At 38.8% G+C, this 22585-nt stretch overlaps 1 protein-coding gene across 1 annotated transcript; it reads right to left on the bottom strand.

Moving 5' to 3' along the window:
* Nucleotides 1-444: 444 nt before the first annotated feature.
* On the bottom strand, nucleotides 445-11406 carry LOC107814068 (putative alpha-mannosidase At5g13980). Its single transcript, XM_075218995.1, has 30 exons — nucleotides 10909-11406; nucleotides 10434-10517; nucleotides 10221-10309; nucleotides 9860-10034; nucleotides 9554-9673; nucleotides 9312-9395; nucleotides 9157-9228; nucleotides 8604-8717; nucleotides 7978-8078; nucleotides 7802-7895; nucleotides 7541-7708; nucleotides 7353-7442; nucleotides 6356-6421; nucleotides 6156-6212; nucleotides 5035-5254; nucleotides 4713-4852; nucleotides 4395-4472; nucleotides 4250-4309; nucleotides 4108-4179; nucleotides 3632-3679; nucleotides 3389-3508; nucleotides 3247-3312; nucleotides 2590-2702; nucleotides 2371-2455; nucleotides 1659-1769; nucleotides 1488-1583; nucleotides 1328-1375; nucleotides 1081-1149; nucleotides 765-979; nucleotides 445-659 (listed from the first exon to the last, which is right to left on the bottom strand). Exons 1-30 carry the CDS (start codon nucleotides 11116-11118, stop codon nucleotides 635-637), a joined length of 3090 nt encoding a protein of 1029 aa, XP_075075096.1. The 5' UTR covers nucleotides 11119-11406; the 3' UTR covers nucleotides 445-634.
* Between the last annotated feature and the right edge of the window lie 11179 nt (nucleotides 11407-22585).

Here is a 22585-nt window from a genome sequence, read left to right as displayed (position 1 = left end):
TTCTACCTTATAGAAAACTAGGTCCTTTTCATTGTAAATATAAAGTACTTTCATTTCATGTACTTTACTTTCCTCTAGCTTAGTTAGGTTAAGTTCTGTAACTTTAGTTTATTTTTATAAGCATTATTAGGGTGCATCAAGCATCAAATTTCTAGCAAGCAAGCAAGCAAGCAATTCTCTGTATTGATATCTCTCCCCTTCGATACTGTGTTGCTTTTCTGTAATAGCTTTCACTAATGCAATCAAGCTTTGTTTCATTCTCAATTCTCTTTTCTGTTCTCTCAGTTGCTCCACATTGGTTTTTTCGTACGACACTGACAATCTAGTCTAGTGTAGGGGACCCCAGTTTGCGGATAGTAATTACACGGACATCGGTTGCATAGCTTACGTCGCCCTTCCCAGGAATCTCAGGAAGGCACCGCGTAACATTAAGACATGAAATCGTTCTCTTCAACACTATTTTTTTTATTCTGCCGAAGAGGTTTTTATTTCATTACAAAAAGGATAACACATCTTATGACAACAGACTTGATGCTGCATCCTCAAGGATCAACATAGGCAAATAGGTTTCAAAGTTGGTTCATACCATTTGGTGTCTTTGCCTTTTGTATGAACTCTAGTAGGGGACTGCTTATTATAGTGACATATGTGACTTCCAACTGCAAACAATGCAAACAAAATCAGATTTTGATGAAATTGAAACAACAAAGCGATTTAATACAATGTTTCACATAGGGAACAACCAAAAAAATCAAGTTTCTTACACTTCTGAAGCTGACAAACTCTGGCTGAGATCGATAACAAAGGTGCGGATTTCCATTGGGGCAAGCTCTACCACCAGCTTTGTAGGATCAACGGGTTTCCCTCTTGGCACGACTGGCGAATCATTAGGAGCTTCTGCTTTCCACTTTAGTCTTTTCTTCTCCATTTCCTCTCTTTCTTGGTTTGCAGATAAACTCATCTCTTTAATCTTGTTTATCTGGAACAAAAAAGTTTAAGGAACATTAGTTGATTCAACTGAAACTTGTTTTCCTGATTGCAGCCAAGAACTAGGCTGCGAAGGAATGCCTACTGTTTTACCTTTTTCTTTGGGAACAATCTTTTCAATTCTACACTTGCCGTGACGGATAGATCCTTATCTTCATCAACCTAGTAAAACATAATAGTTTAAGATCTGGGAATGAAAGCTTGGACTCTAAAAGAATCACGCTATTACTGTGTGACAGTGGATGTCGAGTAACCAAAGAATAGAATTGAGGAATGATCCCAAACTTAACCAGGTAAACGGGAGAGGTTTCTATATCGTCACAAGAAGAAATCCATGAACCTCGTATAAATGAGCCAATCTGAGGAGGACTGTGTGATCTTGAAGCTCCTACATTTACCAAAGAAAAAGATAAATTGGTAGATAACAAATAAGAGTGCTACACACAGAAATTGCTTCCAAGGTAGCACACTAAATAACACTTCAGATTGCCGTTAAATACCTGAAGGGTGATTATTGCAACATTATTAGGCAGATTGTAAGATGGATCTATCCCTGTAAAGGTTGGAACTTGTAATTTTGTAATTTTATCCCCATCCTGTAATTATGAAACATCAAATGAGATTACAGAGGAAGCTCATTGGCGACGACAAAATACTGGACTTTCCATAACCTGCTCACTAAAAGCTAAAAGCAATGGAGAATATATCTCCTGTCCAAATGACCTCCGCCATTTAGCTCCCTCTCCAACAGGATCAACCCTGAGATAGTACTTGCCTTGGACCTGGGTAAATATGTTAACATCCTTAATGAGTCAGCTGCACATTTGATTTAACATGCATAAAACCAAATATTAATTACAAAAGGGCTTCAGAAAACGAGCTTATGGAGAAACATCACATAGAGAGCAGTCAAATTACTACCTATCTATGATGTAAAGACAAGAAAGGATAAAAGTGGGAGTACCGACCTACGTCACAAAACAAACTTATTTTTTAGGAAAAAAGTAAAACAACTTAACATGGGTAGCCACGTATAAAGAACGGATGAAAGGTAACAAACAACATGGTAACGGTATTGTATCAGAAGATGAAGCTAAAATTATAGATATATATGCACATTTGAGACTCAAAACCTAAGCAATAACATATATGAAGCCAAACTGAAATATACAATATTCCAGGAGAGTTATTGCATTTTCATTTACTCTCATAAGGAGAAACTAGATATATAGTAGATATTATGAAGGAGTCATTGAAAGTTTACTAGCTACTAGTTAATATCAATCCTCAATCTCTTAGAAAATTGCATGCACTGTATAATAACTAAAGCAAATTAAAGCCACAAGCAAATTGGAGTATATTGTGATGGTGGACAGTGCTCACAGTCAAGCCCATGCATTTTCCAAGAGCACAGACGGTTTCATTTAGTGCTTCAGCAACACCTCTTCCATCATCATGCAGTAACCTCCTATAAAGAAGGAATGTACAAATAATTTCCATTGAGATTCTGCTATTGGTAACTTCAAATACTGACGAATTCACAGTAGAAAGATGCAAAGAGAAGAAGAGATAAACAAAGGTCGTAAAATGAATAGAGCAAACCTGTGAAGCATTAGCTCCAATTGACCATCAACAAGGCTGGATCCACCTACAGCTCTATCAACTAAAACTGAGAACTCGTTGCTGTTGTCTTTCAGGAACATTCCAAGATTGATCTGTAAGAGACAAGCCAAAATAACATAGTTAACATCACCAGTACGTTCTCTACCACAGGTTATCCGATAAACAGGCTGCTTTACAATAAAGATTTGAGTTCTCTGAAAGAACTCTTTTGCAAGATAAAAAAATACATGTGCATATAAGAAGTTCACAAAATTAGGAGGTGTAACATTCCCAAGAAGCCTTGTGGAACAAGGACAAAGTATTAGAAAGTCAAATGAATATGCAACCCCAGCAGCATTCCCAAGCAGCCTTGTGGAACAAGGACAAAGTAGAACATATGGAAAGTCAAATGAATACGCAACCCCACCCCAACCCCAACCAAAGGAAGAGGAACTTCTGCGCTACTTCAGATTTCGAAATGGTTTGCCACAAATATTTTTAAAATTTTCCATAGGCAAGTTTAGCTCAGTAACTGGATTAAACAAAAAGTAGATTCAAATCTTGACATGATACTTTAATATCATAAACAAATGCAATCATAGATCAATTTTTCAAGGAAAAAGAACATTTAGAAAATTTTGAAGTCTACTAACATACAGGATAATAATTTCCAGCAGCAGGTTGGTTCACTTGAAGATCCCAATCAGCTCTATAATCTCGAATCTGCAGATATAAATGGAAGCAAAAAATGTCATTCTCTAATGACGACTTTATGCTAGAGGGTGAAAATGCAACTCACCCTTTTAAGGAAATCACGTCCATTAGAATCAGTATAAAATGTTTTGTTGCTTTTGATGTCAGTTTGAATATGAGTCACCAGCTCTTTCCCAATTCCGTTGTCAATAGGTATGGGGCCAACCTGAATTCAGGATTGCTTAATCACTGGAGCTTTGAAAGCTTTGCAATTCCAAGCATTTTAGATATCACATCTCCACCAGCAACAGAGATGACACAGGTGAAGCAAAAATAAGATTAAACTTACAGTGAACTCAACTTCAACGTGCTCCTTTTCCTTGTACACTCTAGTGATCTGCTCATTCACATGTTAAATCAGTATGAGCGACATGATTAAGTTGTTCTCCAATGGTTTGAATATCATGAGAATAATTATTGTTCACTTGACCAGATAAATTTCATAGTTTCCAAGTAGAATATCCAGAGACAGGGACACATAGAGAGAGATAGAGAGAGCGAGAGCCAAATTTAATTTCATACTATTAGGGAAAATTGCGACCCAATGCTCCTATACATTCAATGGGATCACATCCAGAATACATTTGCATTAATTTCTATCGTTCGCATAATATATAGCTACGTCGTGTATACTTTGAAATTGAAAGGGCTCAATGCATCACTGGTCGTCTTTGTTCTTACATCGTAATTCTGTTGTGAATAGGACACAGAAAACAATATAGTGATAAGATTGTAAAATTCTTCGATATTAGTTAATGTAATAACCTGATATATCCATGAATTGATATTTTGATGAACTTCATCAAGCAGTGGACCTTGTAGAATGGTAACTGAAACCTGATCAACAATAAGCAGCTTTTAGTTAATTTTATATTGCGCATTCGATGCTTTAAAGGGCCTTGCTTACCTTTTCCTCAGAGTGGATGGGGAATGAACCATTTGGGCGAAATACATATGCTCCAGAAGCCTTGAAAATTCAGAATAAACGTTTTAGTACATGTGCGCGCCAAATGAAAAAATAAGAACAGTACTGAATCATCAGATTCTACAACCTGAAGGTCTTTCCACGCATCCTTGCTTCCATCATCTGCGGAATAATAACTGAATGATTGCTCCAGAGAGCTTCTAACCTTCATTCACAATATAAAAAAAGAAGTGAAATATAGATATTCCAATCAGCTGCTCACAACTAGAAGCCAGAAGCCCGCAACTAACAAAGCTATATAATTCTACTGACATCAAAAGTTTTTTAGTGTGAATGTCCAGATCTACATTGCTGGTTATTATAGAGAAACAGAAGACGTATAAAACAAATAGATAACGACCATTTGAAATATGACAAGCATATAGTGGTTGGCGAACTGAATTACCTGGTTTCTCTGGTTAAAATATTGAGTGAACTTCCCTCCATTTGCAGAATATAACACTTTCAAGTTCCCCGGCCCCACTTCTACAGCATCACTTTGACTTCCATCAGTTCTGTGGAACGTCTGCGGTATTGAAGCAGCAACTGCATGTGTAATGTATACAAGAAGAGATTTAATTTGTCAAGCCTCTGAACAATGGGAGACAATTACAATCATCTATTGCATGTAAATTTTGTGATATGCCAATCAGATGCTGAAGAATTGGAAGCTATTAAGACACCAGCTTGCATTTTAACTTTCATGATACACCAATCAGATGTCTAACCTGCTCGTTTACCACTTGTTACAACATAGGAGTTAAAGCCCAAAGGTGGAACAGTAGCAGTAAACGCAAGCCAATATTTGGGGCTTGAAGTAGGGGATTCACCAACATATGCGGTAGCATAATAGTCCCTTATTGCTATTGAAGCTTTGACTATTGGCAGAAGCTGTGATTCAATTTCTTTTCCAGTGGAATCCTGAACGATGACGTTTTCATTGACAACCTGGTCCAATCGTTTAGGTAAAGGATGAGCAGAGATGTCAGTGATAAATGATAAGTTATCCATTTTATGCATAATGTTGCCAAAGTGGCAAATAACTAGGACTATCATTTATACACACCAGCACCCAAAAAGAGGAGAGAGTAATTCTGTGCCGAAATAGTTGTATCAATTGTTTCTTTCTAGTTTACTATTGTACTTCAAATATATTTTTCTTATACATTCTTCTTTTCATTTGGAAAGACAAGACAAATTTCATATCACTGAAGCAAGAAACCAGGAGAAATGAAGTGCTGGGAAGGGCTTAGACTGATTATTCTTCTAAGATTTTCACCATTCATTTTTAAAAAATCTACTCTTTTGGTTCCACGACTTCATAAGAATCTACAAATAAGCCCCTTTGAAGTTTTGCTTTGGCCCCCTTAAAAGATTAATCGCCAAGTTTACACTAGTCTCAACTCCGAGACTTTTTTTGGGGCTAATTTCATCTCAGTCAACATGTTACTAAACATCATTCTAAGAGATTGATGAGTCTATGCTACAAACTGATGCCATTTTCCACACATGTCTTGATAACCCTGATACTTTACATATAAATATACTTGTTGCATCTTTGGTCACACCGATTGATTGACCCCGGAAGTAAAGAATGACGGTTCGACGAGCTCTGGTAAAATGACGCTGATTAAGAATATGCTTTCGTGCATGAGTTGAGAGTGCATTGAAGGATTGAGATCTAATCTAAAGAACTCTTAAATATTGCCACATACATATTACCTACTGTTGCTGCTCAATAGTTAAATGAGAGGACATATTTATGTGCAGGAAGAGTGAGAATCAAAGCAGCAGATAAATTGTTTAAAATGCATAACGGCCTGGGAAAAGAAAAGATCAAATTACTCACAGGGATTCTGACAACATCTGTTCTTTTCCACCCAAGAGAATTGTACACGACAACCACCTACATAAGTAAAAAATTGATGATTTGCAAAACTGCTCTTTACTGATGTAGGGCTTCAGGTAGTGTTCCTCACTTCCCACCACACAGAAATTTATGTGAAGGTTTTCAACAGTATGAAAAGCTATAGGAAATCAACTACTCACTAATTTTTTGCCAGGAGCAAGATCAGCTTCTGTTGGGGGACAATAACTTATATTCAGCAGTGGGCACTGGAAGAGTAGAAGCAACCAAAAAAGTTAATTATGATATAATAAAAATTAAAATGACAAAACTGCTTGCTTTGGTAGCAGTTACGTAACATAAGCATAGTATCTCGGAGCCAATCTAGGACACCAACTTGCATGTATATGAATGAATTCCACCATCAGATGTGATAATGTATTCAACTGTTGTTGGATCAGATTAACTAGGGGGAGAACATGTGGGTATAGCTTCATTATATTTTTTATCAATTTGACTAGTACAACTCTTAAGCCAACCCCCAGGTAAAAGGCAACATAGAATAGATTTTGACTAGTTAGATCTCATATTTATTGTTGTTGTAAAGGAAAAAATTGTTTTACTAGGTGCACTTGATACTCGAGATCAAGGCATAAAAACAGAAAGCACCATATGTGTGTGTATCGATGCATATCATACTGGAAAATGACCTTTGGACAAGTTCAATTATTGCTACAGTAACATGAATACATATATAATTAGGTATATTTCTTTTAAATATTGGCCAAAAACTTTAATTAGTCCAATTTGTGGCAGCCAAACAACTAAAAACTGAAAAAGTACTCCCTCCATCCCATTTCCACTGACCCACTTTAACATGCAAGGATATTAAGAATAAAATATTTTTACAATTTACTATATTGAGTTTAATAGAAGAGTGATCAATATGCTAGTTTTAGAAAAGAATGTCAAATGACTCAAATCAAATTTGAGGTAACATAAAGTAATATTAGTTTATATTAATTTGATTGGTAGGGAGAATTTTTTTTGCCATTTTAGGGAAGTTGTTAACTTCTTGAATGGATTAAAATGGAGAGTAACGAAAATGGGACAGAGGGATACTGCAGAAAATCCTATAAAGACCAATGCAAACTCAACATGAAGAAAGCTTATGCTAAAGAAGGGGCTCCAAATGTTTGCCTGCTTGAAATTTATCCGAGGATTCTTGCATCCAGATGCAGAAGCTGATTCCACCATACAAGCAAGTGAATTAGACACTAAATCCTCAGCCTGCGAGTAGTTTTAGGGTAATTACAATCATTTGTAATACAAGTTGAAGGATTCCAAAGGAATCACAAGCTTTTCTTAGTAGTTTGGAGCAAACTCACCTGCTTGTAACCTATAAATAGTCGTTTTGCATAATCATCAGCAACATGTTGCTTTGAAGTGCCACTGACGGCATCATGATGTTGAGCAATGGCTAGGGCATCAGCCAACAAGTCAGTTGTTGGTCCTTTCTCACTTCTTCCTTTAAAGAATTCCAATTGCCTTGCTGCCTATTGAACACCGGAACCAAGTGAGAATTGCATATTCAGAATTCTGCAGATGGTGCAGCATCTTAATTTCAAGGAATAAGAAGAATGGCCTACCAAATAATAGCCACTCATCATTCTAACATAGAGTTTGAGAGCAGGCCTGCTTGTAAAATATCCAGTCCAATAAGCATTAATACGATCTGCATACCTGATAAAAAATATGGATCAAGCCCCTAAATACTGAGATTAAAAGGACAATAAATACAATGCTTATATAAAAGGACGCTCACGGAAAATAGTCATCCGTCTTGAGAGGCCATGACTCATCCAAAGCATGTTTTGCATCAGTATAAATTGAAGGGCTCGAATATAAGGCATTGACACGACCATCCTGTGAGCATGTGTTAGTTGTCAGTTTGACCGAACAGTTAAGAGATATAGTACTTATATGAGGAAGAATTTATCTCATAAACCTAGCATCACCAGAAATGTATGCCTTTCTTTTTCACGCTATCTTACTGATTTCAGTCCTATGAGATATGCATATACAAGAAATGCCATGTTCCCCTACTGATAGTGTCTCCATGTTTTGCTAACAAACATGCCAATTCTTGAATCTCAATCCTTAAAGAAACAGGATGTTGGGCTAAACCAGCCCAAACATATACTTAACATGGTGTGATATTGTCCGCTTTGGGCCAAGCCCGAACAGTTTTTCCCAAAAGGTCTCGCACCATTAAGAGTAACCCTACACGGCTACACCTTATAAATCAATTCCCAATCTTTTCAGCTACCACATTTGACACCCAAAACAGTAGTTCCAGGATGTTCAACCAAAATGTAGGAAAATACAGCGTACATAGTTGTATGTGATTTTTTGAATTCTGAATTACAGCAATGACAGGGGAAAACTAACTTGGTTCACGTAGTGAATGAGCTTGTCCATATTCCGGAACCATGTATGAGCATATTGGTACTTGAAATCAGTTCCCATGGTCCACATTATATGATTTGTGCGAGTAATATTAGCCTGCAAGGAAACAAGACAAATATAAGTGCATGGATCAATTTGAGAGAGTCTAGAAACGAGATTGGCATCAAGAGTAATATTGCAATCTCCTTAAGTCTTTACTATGAACTTTTCATTTGACAAATCTTTATTGAGATAGGAAGTCTGACAAATATTCATTTACAGTGCAACAAAAAATAATAAAAGGATAATAGACTCAAAACAGCCGATTACCAGTCAAGAAGCAATGTGGCTTGTATTTATGGTGGGTCTGAAATACCATAAGATGCATTAAGCATGTCATCACATACAAAAACAACACTATGGCATGTTTAACATCTCTCAGTCTTTAACTTCAATTCACATTCCTACCCTCAACTTGGTTATTATCACAAAAGATAAAAGCAGACTGTTCACTACAAGCAATTTGACACTCACGTGAGCTGCGAGTAGAACTTACTTGTGACAAAGCAGCAGCAACAAAATCATTGACCCGCTCTTGGACATTGTAGTCAAACAGGTTGACATCATCCTTCAGTAAATAAAGAAACTCATCATGTTGCATGTCCTCATGCAAAAGTTTAAAAGCCTACTGCCTTGCTCCTTCCAATTTACCTGAACAGGGGGCGAATCATCATTGACTTCAAAATAAAATCTGCTGGGAGGTTCATAATTCTCAGGGAATGCACCAGCAAATATCTGATAGGAAATAAAGGTAACATCTTTATCGGAAAGGCAAAACAAAAGGTAACACTGATTAGGAAAATAAAATTTAGCGTGCAAGACATAAAAATTAGGGAATAACTATAAACATGTATCACCACTCTTATAGACAAATTGGAAAAAAGAAACCATACTTGTGTGGATGAACCAAGGCTTTTAGAACCACGCCAGATGACCTCAAGGCTCTTCTCAATTTTCCTCTTCGCTCTGTCTTGGTAGTCTATGCGTCCAAAGAAAAGAGAGTCGAATCCAACCTAAATCAGTAAAAAAGCACGAGATCAACATAATCGTTTAACTGGGATTGGATTTTAGTTACACCTTCTCAGCAGAATGTTGGATGATTTCTTATACTTCAAAGGCCAGCTCATTTTCAATGAACCAAGCAGGAAAAGTTACAGCTAATCAAGCTTTCAATGGAAAACAGTAATGCAGATTGGCACCTCAGTTCCCAGAAGGTATGCCTGAACAGCGGAATGTCCAAAAGGGTCAATTTGCCAGCCAATTCTAGGAGTAACATTGAACTGTTCTTTGATGTATTTGTGCCCTAGAGTTGTCTGATCTATCATGTCAATGTAATGCGTTGCTGCCTCATCATGCATGCACCAACCCCCATTTCTGCATAAATAATAAAAAGACAGTATGATATGTAGATGCACTCCAATAAAGAAAAATAATCTACCGACTTTTCACACAAGACATCAAGATCATCTAGAGCACTAAGCAGCTTTAATCCATTGTAATATCATATATCTGGTTGATGCTTGCTTTAAAATATGTGCTTTAGCTTTTGTTATTATATACATGAACTCAAGTTGACCCGAGTTGACAAGCTGTCTGACTGTGCTCTGCATTCCAGGGCTTTGGTTCCTCCACCAACGCTGGAAAAAAGCCTACATTCCGATCCCAAGGAGTAAAAAAAACAGTATCATCAGTATGTCCCAGATACGAACACACACACACACACACACACACACACACACACACATTGAGAAGAAGGTGATAATCAGGGCTTGCCTGTTCGACATAAATGAACTTCCGGTTTTTATCAGCCAATAATGCTGGAATCAATGAATCCAACACATTCTCAACACAAGCTCCCTGTAACATTATAACTCAAAACTCTTATAACCATAATAATCTTAAAACCAACACGCACTCAAACTGTTGATTGTATCCACGGAAAATGATACAGTTTTTACTCTATCAGTGCAATTTATCAGTCACTTACCATATTCTCAACTTACTAACTCACACCCAGAGGCAAAGCTACAACATATCAAGGGTGGCTTCGTCGAAAAATTACATAGTGTATATAGATAAAATATTAGGTTTTAAAGATATATAACATATATTGGAAATTTCTGGCTTCGCCATTGCTCACACCACTTATTGAGGTAACCAGTAATTGGCATTAAAATAACATGATAATGTAAACTTTATAAGCATATAAAAATAAACAGTATATATCACTAGTATGAAAAATAGGTACCTGAATTGAATTGTTGGAACCAACATAGTACTGATCGACAGTTTTCAACCAGCCAACATCATCATGAGTATGAGGAACTAAATGAACATTAAGTTTCCCTGGAACAATACCCTGTGATGTATTATAAACCATATACTTAGCTTCCACTACCCACAACCCACAAACCATTAAAATCAAGAACCAAGTTTCAAACTTTGCCATATTTTTCATTTCACAGCTGCTGAGAACAAAAAGCCCAAGTCTTTATAAATAGCCTAAATTTGTCTGCAAACCAAATTGTGCTAAGATTAATTGGAAAAATAAAATAAAGGGTAGTTTTCAAGATTTTGTAAATTCTTCAGGAAGTTATGTTTTTGGGCTAATGATTGTGGATTTTCATATGATGAGGTTTCTTTGCTTAAGATTGACTTGGGTACGGACAAAGCTAAGTGTAAATAATGGATAGCGAGGGACCAACTGATTCAGTTTCAGTGTTTATCCATACTGCCTCCGGTAACCAATTTTTTTTTGTCCAAAATAAATATTTATTTATATAATTAAGAAAAAATTTAATTTGTTTTTACAAAATTATACGTATGTACCTATTACTAAAAAAGTTTTTATTCCTCATATTAAAAATATAATAAAGGATAATTTAATCATATTAGATATTTTTATATATATTTTAATATTTTTTAATAGACGTACCAAAAGTAAATTAATCCGTAGACCGGAGCGAGGAGTGAGTACTTTAGTACTATGTCGTATTTGACATTAAAGGTTCTTTTTTTCTTTCTTTATTTCTCTTTTTGCAATTTTTATGGGACAAAGAGAAAAGGCTATGTCTTTTGTGCTGGATGTCATTTTTGAACTGATAAATGTAGATATCTTTCTTGTTTTAAAATTGATGTTGTTTAAAAATTGTTAAACACAAGGTACCTGACTCTCTCTGACTTTTGGTAATTGATCGCTGCTTTATTTAATATTTAAATATTTATCTCGTAAAAAATAAAGCATTTATTTATTCTATCGGGACATTTTTTATTTGTTAAAAATTCTGACACATCCATTCTAAAACCTTATTCATAAGTCATAACATTAATTATAAGCCATGTTTAAATAAATTATTCTTATATGTTTCATAATAATAAATTAATTATTATATGTTTTCTTGTAGTGACGAATGTGGCATTGGAAAAAAAAATGCCTTCTCGATTTTTTAAGTAACAAGTAATGAAATAGTTAATACATTGTAAAGAAGGTACCATTGTAATCAAGTAATAATTAAATATACATCGATTATGTCAAACTTCGAAATTATCAAGATTTTGAATTGTTAAACATAAGGTAGGTAATTCGATGCAGAAAAACAAAAGAAAAACATAAGGTAATTCTCTCAATCTTTTGTGAATACATATGTATAACCCAAAATTTAAATATAGGTTTTTATACGATTAAATTTATAGAGAAAATGATTAATCTAAGTCAATATTAATATCTAAATAACAGATCTAGTGTGTTTATGAAGAATACTAAACGTGTGTTGTTAGATAATAATATCTCAATATAATAATGGAGCAATAATGATTTGAGAATGTGAAAAATAGCAATAAATGACATTTAAATAATAAATGGAACAAGGTTCACCTAACAAGGGTGAGATTTTCCACTGGTTCTTCTCACAATGATGGATAATGATAAGCACTTGAATATTTCAATTTTTCTTGGATCGGGAAAGAAAAGATAGAAAAGAGGTGTAAAGGTAAACTTTGTATGTATTCAATAAAGAGAGAATCTTCACACATAATGTCAATATTGTTCTTTACAAAATATCTCATCTTATTTATAAAGGTACATATGTTTCAAAACCCTAGATAGTACAACAGAAAAGAATATTCGCTAGGATATTCTCTAGGGAATCCAAATCTTTAAACTATCCATTATTGTGTGTCGAGGACGGATGCTCGTTTTCATCCTCGTCTTCTATTAAGCTACCTCGACGGCGACCTGCCTTTATTGTATGACCTTGACCTTTTGATATGCTATAGTGTCAATGTATAACAGCCTTTGAAGGTTTTTATATTCGTTGACTATGTCAAATATATGACGTAAAGTTTTTCACCCGTATAATTAGTCCCTCCACTTATCGAGGACATCCTCGCAACGAGCTTGGTAAGTGGATAATAATGGTCATGGTCGTCGTAAAAGACGGACGATGTGGTGCTTCGAGAGTCACGTATTTCAAACCCTTAATCTTCCCAAGTAACTTCTGGAACAAGCCTGTCATGGAAGGGATGTGGCTTCATGATGATGGATGTTCCCAATACGTCGCGTCAGTACATGCGCGACCTTTTCATTAGTTTTTTTGTTTCGATTTTGATTGTAATCATGATGAAACATTTCGGATTCAATGTTTCTCCTATATAAACAGGGGTGATTACCATCAGTCAAACTTTACCTTCATTGTTGCTACTAGAATTGCCTTTGTTTTCCTTTGCTTCTCTTGCTTATTGTTCTCTGACTTTTCTTCCTATTTTCTCAGCTCTTCTCCTCTAACATTCCTCAAATTTTATAATCATGTCAAACCTATCTTCTGATGCCAATGAGGAGATTCAGGTCGTTCCACTGGTTGTTGTGTTCTTTGCAAGTGGATGAGACATCATATCCATCGCTGAAGTGGAGGTTCTCCTTTCCGTGGAAGAGATTATGCCTCGCAATCTCGACGCAAAAGCAGATTTCCATCGGTCGCCGGAGGCATTGGTTGAGGTTTTCCATCCTCTTTGACCCCTAAACTCTTGGCGGAGTTCAGGGCCAAGTATGGTCTTGCCGATCGAGTGGAACTTGTACCCGCCAACGATAACAAAGTGTATACTCACCGTCCTGGGTACTGTGCTATTTTTGCTTGTCCTTTCACCATTGGTTACTCATTCCCTCTTCCCCTTTAGTGAAAGCATTTTGCCGCCTCTATCGGGTTTGTCCTGCTCAGCTCGCTCCTTTCGTCTACAAGGTGATTAAGATGTTGTCGAAATTTGTCGAGCTGCCTAGTGTAGAGGTCATCGTGCGGTATTTAGTGCACTTGTTTATGCCCATCTTTTACCAGGACACGATGTTGAACCTTCGGTATCGTGGAAGCAAGTCCCTGGTCGTCAGGATGAACGAAAAAGGCAATCGATAATTTTGGCTCGACTTCTTTTTTGCCGTATCATTTCACTTAAATAATTTTGTAGCTATCAAATTTTAAGTTATTAAGTATTAATTCTCTCAAAAAAATTTGGTGAATAGCATCTATTTTGATAAAATATATCTATTAATACTTTAAACAGAAAAGGTATTCATTAAATTAGTGGTTGGTTGGTGAATATATCAATTTGATTTTATGATTATAAATTTTCACGAAGTCGATGTTATATTGTGTCATTTCGCCTTAGACACTTGCAAAGTGGCCCACCAATATAAGTTTTTAGAATAGACATAAGGCACACAACTTAGCATTAATTTTGATTGAACTTAAAACAGAGTTTTGAAGTTGTGTTGAAAAATAATTTTTAAAATTTGAAATTGTTGTCACACCTCCTTTTTACCACTCCGAGAGGGTATATAAGGGAGTTTTTTCAATTAAAGTGACATTTTTCGAAATAAAATTATTTATTTATTTTCAGAGTCGCCACTTGGAATGTTTATTTGGTGTCCAAAGTCACCGGTTTATTTTACAATCCCAAATCGAGGAAATTTTGACTTTATTTTTTAAAAGTCTGCGAACCAAAAATTCTAGATAAGGAATTCTGTTAACCCAGGAGAAGGTGTTAGGCATTCCCGGGTTACGTGGTTCTAGCACGGTCGCTTAAACTATTATTAATTGGCCTATTATCTGATTTACTATACGTTTTTAAACTATTATGCATTTTTAGCTTTTGACCGCTTTTAATTATTTATGGAATTATTCTGGAACAAGTTACGATTGTCGTACACTTGTTTGTTTGGTACACATTGCAAATTGCGTCACATAAAAGGCACCCGCAATTTACGACATGTTTATTTTAATATTGTTCGAAGTTGTGGTCGGGTCACATGAAATGCACATCCGAATTGGGATTTAAGTATTGTGACCATGCTACGGGAACCGTACCCATAGCCACAAGAATTTATTAATTGCACCTAAAGAAAGCTACGAATGTTTATAAGATTGTTTAAACAAATTATTTTGAAATTATTGTATGGTTGTAAATTATAGATATGGAGTTGTAATTAGCTCTTTAAATATTAGCAAACTACTATGAATTATTTATAAATTAACGAGTTGATTGCTCACGTGAATTATAGATATGGAGTTGTAATCTCACGTAAACATAAAACAAAGTGAATTAATCTTCTCTAAATATGGACAATACCAAAACCTGCCACAATGTGACCCGATGTCAAGCCTAGGCTCTGATACAAACTGTTATGCGGCGCCTTCCTGAGATTCCTTGGAAGGGCGACGTAAGGCTAAGCAACTGATGTCAGTGCAGTTGTTGTCCGCCAACTAAGATCCCCTCCGTACGCTAGACTAGATCGTCAGTGTCGTACGAGAAAACAAATGTCAAGAGCAATTGAGAGAACATGAATGAGAATTGAGAATGAAAGAAAGCTTGATTGCATTAATGAAAGATATTACAGAAAGGCAACGCGGTGTCGAGGGGGAGAGACACCAGTACAGAGAATTGTTTGCTTGCTAGAAAGATTGATTGCTTGATCCCCCCTAATAATACTTAAAAAAAATAAACCAAAGCTACAAAACTAGACTTGATTAAGCTAGAGAAACATAATGGAAGTACATGGAATAAAACTACTCTATATTTACAATGAAAAAGACTTAGTTTTCTATAAGGCAGAAACAGGTCCATTGTCAGCAACATAGTCTTTGGCATCAGGGTCTGCGCGTGCGGCGTTGTCTGCGCGCGTGACGCTGTTGGCATCCGCCTGCGGTTGGGCACTGGCGAGGGATATCGGTGGGGCGACAAAGGCACATGCGTGCTTGTCACTTGGCGCGGCCAAGACCACGGGGCCGTCCGTGGCGCTAGACATTGGAAGGCTTGCTAGGACGCCACGGGGCGCGCCCAAGGGGTCATAAGGCACGACCGAAAAGCCGCCCATGACATTCTCCCCCACCTGAGTTGGCGACGTCCTCGGCTCCTTACTTGCAAGATAATCTTCAATTAGGCTCTTGTAGGCTTTGAGGTTTGTTCCCCTCTCCCAAGTGTTCTCCTCTGCATCACAGCCCTGCCATTTCACCAAGAACTCTTGGTGATCTTTCCTTGAGGCATGAATCACTCTATCATCAAGGATAGCTTCAACACGCCTTTTTCCGGTTGAATTGGGCCCTCGAATACTGGGTATTGTGAGCTGGCTCCTTGAAGGATCCTCCGTGTCTTCCCGAAAAGGTTTCAGGAGGCTGACATGGAAGACAGTATGAATTTTCCACCAAGCTGGGGTATCTACCCGGTATGCAACTTTCCCAATACGCCTTTCAATGGACAAGGGTCAAATGTATTTTTGCAATAGGTGAGGGTCATGGACCCCCGCAAATAAGTAACGCTTTGGAATTTTGACCATCACTTTGTCTCCTACTTGGTATTCAACAAAGCGACGATTCTGATTAGCATGCCTCTTCATCCGCTTTTGAGCCTTGACAAGATAGCTCCGCACTATCTCCAAATTTCGTCTTTTGAGAAGCTAGCAGCTCGAGGAGATTTAGACATATTTAGTGCATTGACTGTGTGTGGGAGTAGCGGTTGTTGTCCGGTAACAATTTCAAAAGCGCTTTTGTTTGTACTAGAGCTCTTTTGTGAATTGAAACACAGTCAAGCAGCATCCAGAAGCTTCACCCAGTTCTTCTGCGATCCGGTTACAAAATAACGGAGATATTCCTCCAATATACCATTGAACCGCTCCGTCTGGCCATCAGATTGCGGATGAAAACTTGATCTGTGACTCAGCTTCGACCCAAGATACTTAAAGAGTTGGGTCCAAGAGTTACTAGTGAAGCGTGAGTCACGATCACTAACAATGTCTTTGGGCAGGCCCCAATATTTGACGATATGAGAGAAGAAGAGTCGAGCTGTATCTTCTGCTGATATATATTGTGGGGTAGCAATAAAGGTAGCATACTTGGAAAACCGATCTACCACAACCAAGATAGTTGTTAGATCTCCGACCTTGGGTAATCCGGTGATGAAATCCAGGGAAACACTTTCCCAAGGTCTCTTTGAGACAGCTAGTGGTTCCAAGAGTCCCGCTTGTGTTAAGCGGTCTGACTTGTCCTTCTGACATACTAGACAAGTCTTCATATATTGAGCAACGTCATCGGCCATTTGAGGCCAATAATATGCACTGCGAAGTAATGCCATGGTGCGTTCTTCACCGGGATGGCCGGCCCACAAAGTATCATGACATTCAAACAGAAGAGTCTTTCACAGATCTCCTCCTTTAGGAACATAAAGTCGATTCCCTTTCCCTTTCAGAAAACCATCTTCCATGTAGAACTGGCGAGTCTTGCCCTGTCCTACCAAATCAACCAAATACTGTGCAGCAGGATCCTTGATGAGTAAATCCTGTATCTGGTCCTTGATGGAGGTGGCTACTTCGCTCCCCCTTAGGGTGGCGAGTAGGCACACCGATGCTAGATCAGCTCTCCGACTGAGCGCATCAGCAACATGATTGGTCTTCCCACTTCGGTCCTCCAGGTTGAAGTGGAATTCAGCTAGGAGTTCCTGCCACCTGGCCTGTCGACCATTCAACTTTGGCTGGGTCATGAAATGGCTAACAGTTGTGTTGTCTGTCTTGACCACGAACGGGGTCCCCAGTAGATAGTGCCTCCAGAGGCGCAAGTGGTGGACGACAACCAATAATTCTTTCTCATAGGCGGCATAGCACCGCTCTGCATCTTTCAGCTTTCAACTCTCGTACGCTACATGATGCCCTTCTTGTAGCAGGACTCCACTGATGACATAGTTAGATGCATCTGTTTGTACTTTGAATGGCTTGGCCAAATCAGGAAGGGCCAAGACGGGGCTACTAGACATAGCCGCTTTCAACGCGTTGAAGGCCTCCGCTCGCTTGGGTCCCCATTCCTAAGGCGTGACCTTCTTGAGGAGTTCTGTCAATGGTACTGCAATGAGGGAGTAGTTTTTCACAAATCGCCGATAGAAATTGCATAGACCAAGGAATGCCCTCAAGGCGTGGATATCCTTAGGCGGCGGCCAATCTGTGATTTCCTGAATCTTCTGCTGGTCCATCTTGATCCGCGCTTCCTCAATGACATGTTTGAGGAAGTCAATTTGCTTTTGAGCAAAGGATCACTTAGATAGCTTCGCATATAGTTCATGCTCCCACAATCGAGCTAGGACCTTCCGCAAGTGCATCAGGTGTTCCTCAAATGTTTGGCTAGATACCACAATGTCATCCAAGTAGACCACCACGAATTCATCAATGTACTCTCGGAAGACTTGGTTCATCAAAGTGCAAAATGTAGCTGGGGCATCGGTCAAACCGAATGGCATAACCAGGAAATTGTACAACCTGTATCTTGTCACACAGGTCGTCTTGTGCTCATCACCCTCTGTAATCCGAACTTGCCAATAACTTGTCTTCAGATCTATTTTGGTGAACACCGTAGCACCACCCAATCTATCAAACAAGTCTGCCATTAGCGGAATAGGGTACTTGTTCTTCACAGTAATTTTGTTTAGAGCTCGATAGTCCACACAGAGTCATAGACTACCATCATGTTTCTTTTGGAATAGCACAGGGGACCCATATGGGGATTTGGAGGGCACGATAATCCCTGTGTCTAGCATTTCCGTCAATTGTCTCCGAATCTCGGTGAGTTTGGGTTGTGACATTCTATAAGGCGTCCGGGCGGGTGGCTTCGCGCCTGGCACCAGCTCAATTTCATGGTCCATAGTATGCCTAGGCGGTAGTCGTTTTGGCATGTATTCTGGCATGACATCTTCAAACTCTAGTAGTAGATCCTTCACGGGCTCAGGAATGGGGGCCGAGGAGCGTTCTACATCTTCAATGCAGAGGGTTGCCAGGAATGTGGGTTCATTTCTTTTGACCCCCTTCTTCAACTGCAAGGCCGAGATGTTTTCAACAGCCATCTTCATGGGCGTGCACGGGATAATGCAGGGCTTGGTCCCATTTGCTCCCATCATTAGTAACATGTCAGCATACAGTACATGCATGGTGTTGGTTTGCCTCAGGAATTCCAATCCAACTATCAACTCGAAGTCATCTATGATCACCACCCGTAGGTTGAATTTTCCTTTGTAAGGGCTAAGCTTCACCGGTACTTCTTTGGCTATTCCACCCGCTGGCTGGGGAGTTGAGTTGATAGCTTTGATACGGCCTCTACCTTTCCCTACAACTAGACCAAGGCGCTCCACCTAAGTCGAGGCTAAGTAGTTGTGGGTAGCACCCGTGTCTACCATGGCCCGAATGGGCTTGCCATTCACCTTCATCTCAACTAACATTAAGGTCCTCTCGTGCTTAAGAGGAGTCTCATCATCCGCCTTCTTTTTCCCTTTCTTGGTGACTGGACATGGGTCCTTTTTCTTACGGATACCAGCACTAGTCTCTGCTAATGCCTTAGAAATGGAGCCAATAATTGCATTGAAGGCACCTACTGGTTCAGTCTGATCCGCATCGTCTGAGTCGTCAGTCCCATCATCAAAAGTCTGATGGGCGTTCATCTGTGCATGTGGGCACTCATTGTTCCAATGTGGTCCACCGCAATGACGACATTCTGAAGGAGGCTTCCTCCCTCGATCATTGTTGCTAGACGCAACACTGTTGCTGCCTGTGGAGGGAGCCTTAAGTTTGGTTGAGCCCCGATCTCCCCCACTTCTGCTAGGGCCACCATTGCTAGACTGGCCCCCTTTGAATCCCGCTCAGGCAGGCGGCTGAGGCCTATCCTTCCGAGCTTCCATTTGATAGTCTCCAAGACATTCAGCTACTTGGATCGCCTTGGGCAGGGTATCTACCCGTTGTCTTTGTAGCTCTATACAGGCATAAGGTTTCAGCCCTTCTAGGAAAGTGAAGAGCTTGTCTTTGTCCCCCATGTCACGTATGCTTAGCATGAGCGCGAAGAATTCCCGCACGTAGTCCCGCACGAATTTGGTCTGGCGGAGCTCCCGTAGCTTTCTCCTTGAATTGTATTCGACATTTTTGGGGAAGAACTGTAGGCGTATGGCTGCCTTCAATTCTGCCCATGTTTCGAGAGCATCTTCATCGGCCTTGATGGCTTCATATTTCACCCACCACCAGAGTTTAGCATCACCCTAAAGATACATGGCAGCAATTGCTGCCTTCTTAGTTTCTTCTAGGCCCCTAACAATATTGAAATATTGTTCGACATCAAAGATGAAGTTCTCCACTTCTTTGGCATTCCTAGCTCCACTATATGGCTTTGGCTCAAGAATTTTCAGTTTTGTGTCGCGGAAGTGGGGCTTGCAGCGCCCCCGATCTGGTTTCCACCACCTCGCAGCAGGCCCTGTAAAGCAGCATTGACGACATTGAGCTTGTCTGTCAAGTCGTCAATAGTTTGTTGCATGGCAGTCACCCTGTCTTCCTCTTGTGCCCTGTAAGTTAAATCCTCAGCACGCTCCTATTGGAGTCCCTCGAATTTGCCAAAAATTTCGGCTTCCTCTATGGTTGCCGTTTGCCGGTCTCCTTCGGAGTCACGACTGATGTTTTCTATGTCAACTTCGGCCTGGAGCACCATGCGGTCCAGGTCGTCCAACCTTTGCCCTAGGCTGGTCCTTAGTTCAGGCACCGTATCCATGATGGACAATAATCCTTCAACCGTCTGTTCAAGGGCCGCAATGCGGTCCCCATGATTCACCATGGTCAGAAATGCTGGTAATGGCAATGTGTTCCCTCGTCCAATGTCGAGCCTAGGCTTTGATACCAACAGTTATGCGGTGCCTTCCTGAGATTCCTTGGAAGGGCGACGTAAGGCTAAGCAACTGATGTTAGTGCAGTTGTTATCCGCCAACTGAGGTCCCCTCCGTACGCTAGACTAGATCGTCAGTGCCGTACGGGAAAACTAATGTCAAGAGCAATTGAGAGAACATGAATGAGAATTGAGAATTAAAGAAAGCTTGATTGCATTAATGAAAGCTATTACAGAAAGGCAACGCAGTGTCAAGGGGGAGAGATACCAGTACAAAGAATTGTTTGTTTGCTAGAAAGTTTGATTGCTTAATCCCCCCTAATAATGCTTAAAAAAATAAACCAAAGCTACAAAACTAGACTTGATTAATCTAGAGAAACATAATGGAAGTACATGGAATAAAACTACTCTATATTTACAATGAAAAAGACTTAGTTTTCTATAAGGCAGAAACAGGTCCGTTGTCAGCAGCATAGTCTTTGGCATCAGGGTCTGCGCGCGCGGCGCTGTTGGCATCCGCCTGCGGTTGGGAGCTGGTGAGAGATATCGGTGGGGCGACAGAGGCACATATGCACTTGTCACTTGGCGCGGCCAAGACCACAGGGCCGTCTGTGGCGCTAGGCATTGGAAGGCTTGCTAGGACGCCACGAGGCACGCCCAAGGGGTCATGGGGCACGGTTGAAAAGCCGCCCATGACATAACTCATTCCAAGCAATTGGCATGACAAATCTAACGTAAACATAGAACCAAGAAACAATATTCAACCATTTGAACAAAATTTATTAGTTTTACGCTAACCAATGAAGCTTATATTTGAAATCTTCAACAAACAGAAGTTATAAAAATTGTCAACTTAATCAACAACTAAACAAAATCTTATAGGCATATAAGCTAAAAATAAGGCAAGAAAACAAATCATAATCACATTTAAAGATAGAATATTCACATGATTATAAACAAAGAAAGGAAGAGGAGTACGTAACATTATAAAAATTTGTCAGAGAAGTAAAATAGACCTTGTATTGATTGAATTCAAACTTTAGAATTTCTGTTATTCAATAATCGATCCAAGAGCAGCGACCACAACCTCCAACTTCCAACTGCATAACCTTGTCGGAAACACAAAATTGACTGAAAAGTGGAGAAGCTTCAGGGGTGTTTTAGGCTGAAATTGAGCACATTTTTAGCTGTTATTCAAAGCAAAAGAAGCTGTATTTTTTATGGAGAAAAAAGGGACAAAAGAAGAGGCTTATGGGTAGAAGATCTATGGAACTTAAAGGCTGATTTTTTTTAGCTTTTTTGTGGAGCTTGAAATTGCAGAAACAAAAAAAAATTCTCCTTTTCTTCCCCTTCTTTTTTTTTTTTTGTGTGTGTCGTGTGTTATAAGTAGAGATTATGTGATGGAAGAGTGGAAAATATAGGTAGGGAACATGAGTGAAAAGAGTGGGGGAAGTGAGTGTGAAAAGTGAGAATAAATTTAAACATGGTCAAAAATTAGGTGATCACAATTGTATTTGGAGATGCATTTTACTTGAAAAAATATTAAAGTTTTGTGAGTGAAAGATTTTTTTTATCCAAAAACTAGTAGAACCTGAAAATTTATCTTCAAATTTATCGAGTTATGAACAAATAATATTTTATTTTATTTTATTTTTGAAAAAATAGCCAATACCTAGGTCCAAGCGAGAACGTAATATCTTAGTATTTCGTGAATGTTGTTGTACCCAACTTTGCCATCATGTTTTTCAAATAGTATATATATACTTT

Source organism: Nicotiana tabacum, chromosome 8, assembly GCF_000715075.1.
Source record: "Nicotiana tabacum cultivar K326 chromosome 8, ASM71507v2, whole genome shotgun sequence".
NCBI lineage: Eukaryota > Viridiplantae > Streptophyta > Magnoliopsida > Solanales > Solanaceae > Nicotiana > Nicotiana tabacum.
Note: the sequence above shows the minus strand (reverse complement) of the source record. Positions and strands in the feature narration are given on the sequence as shown.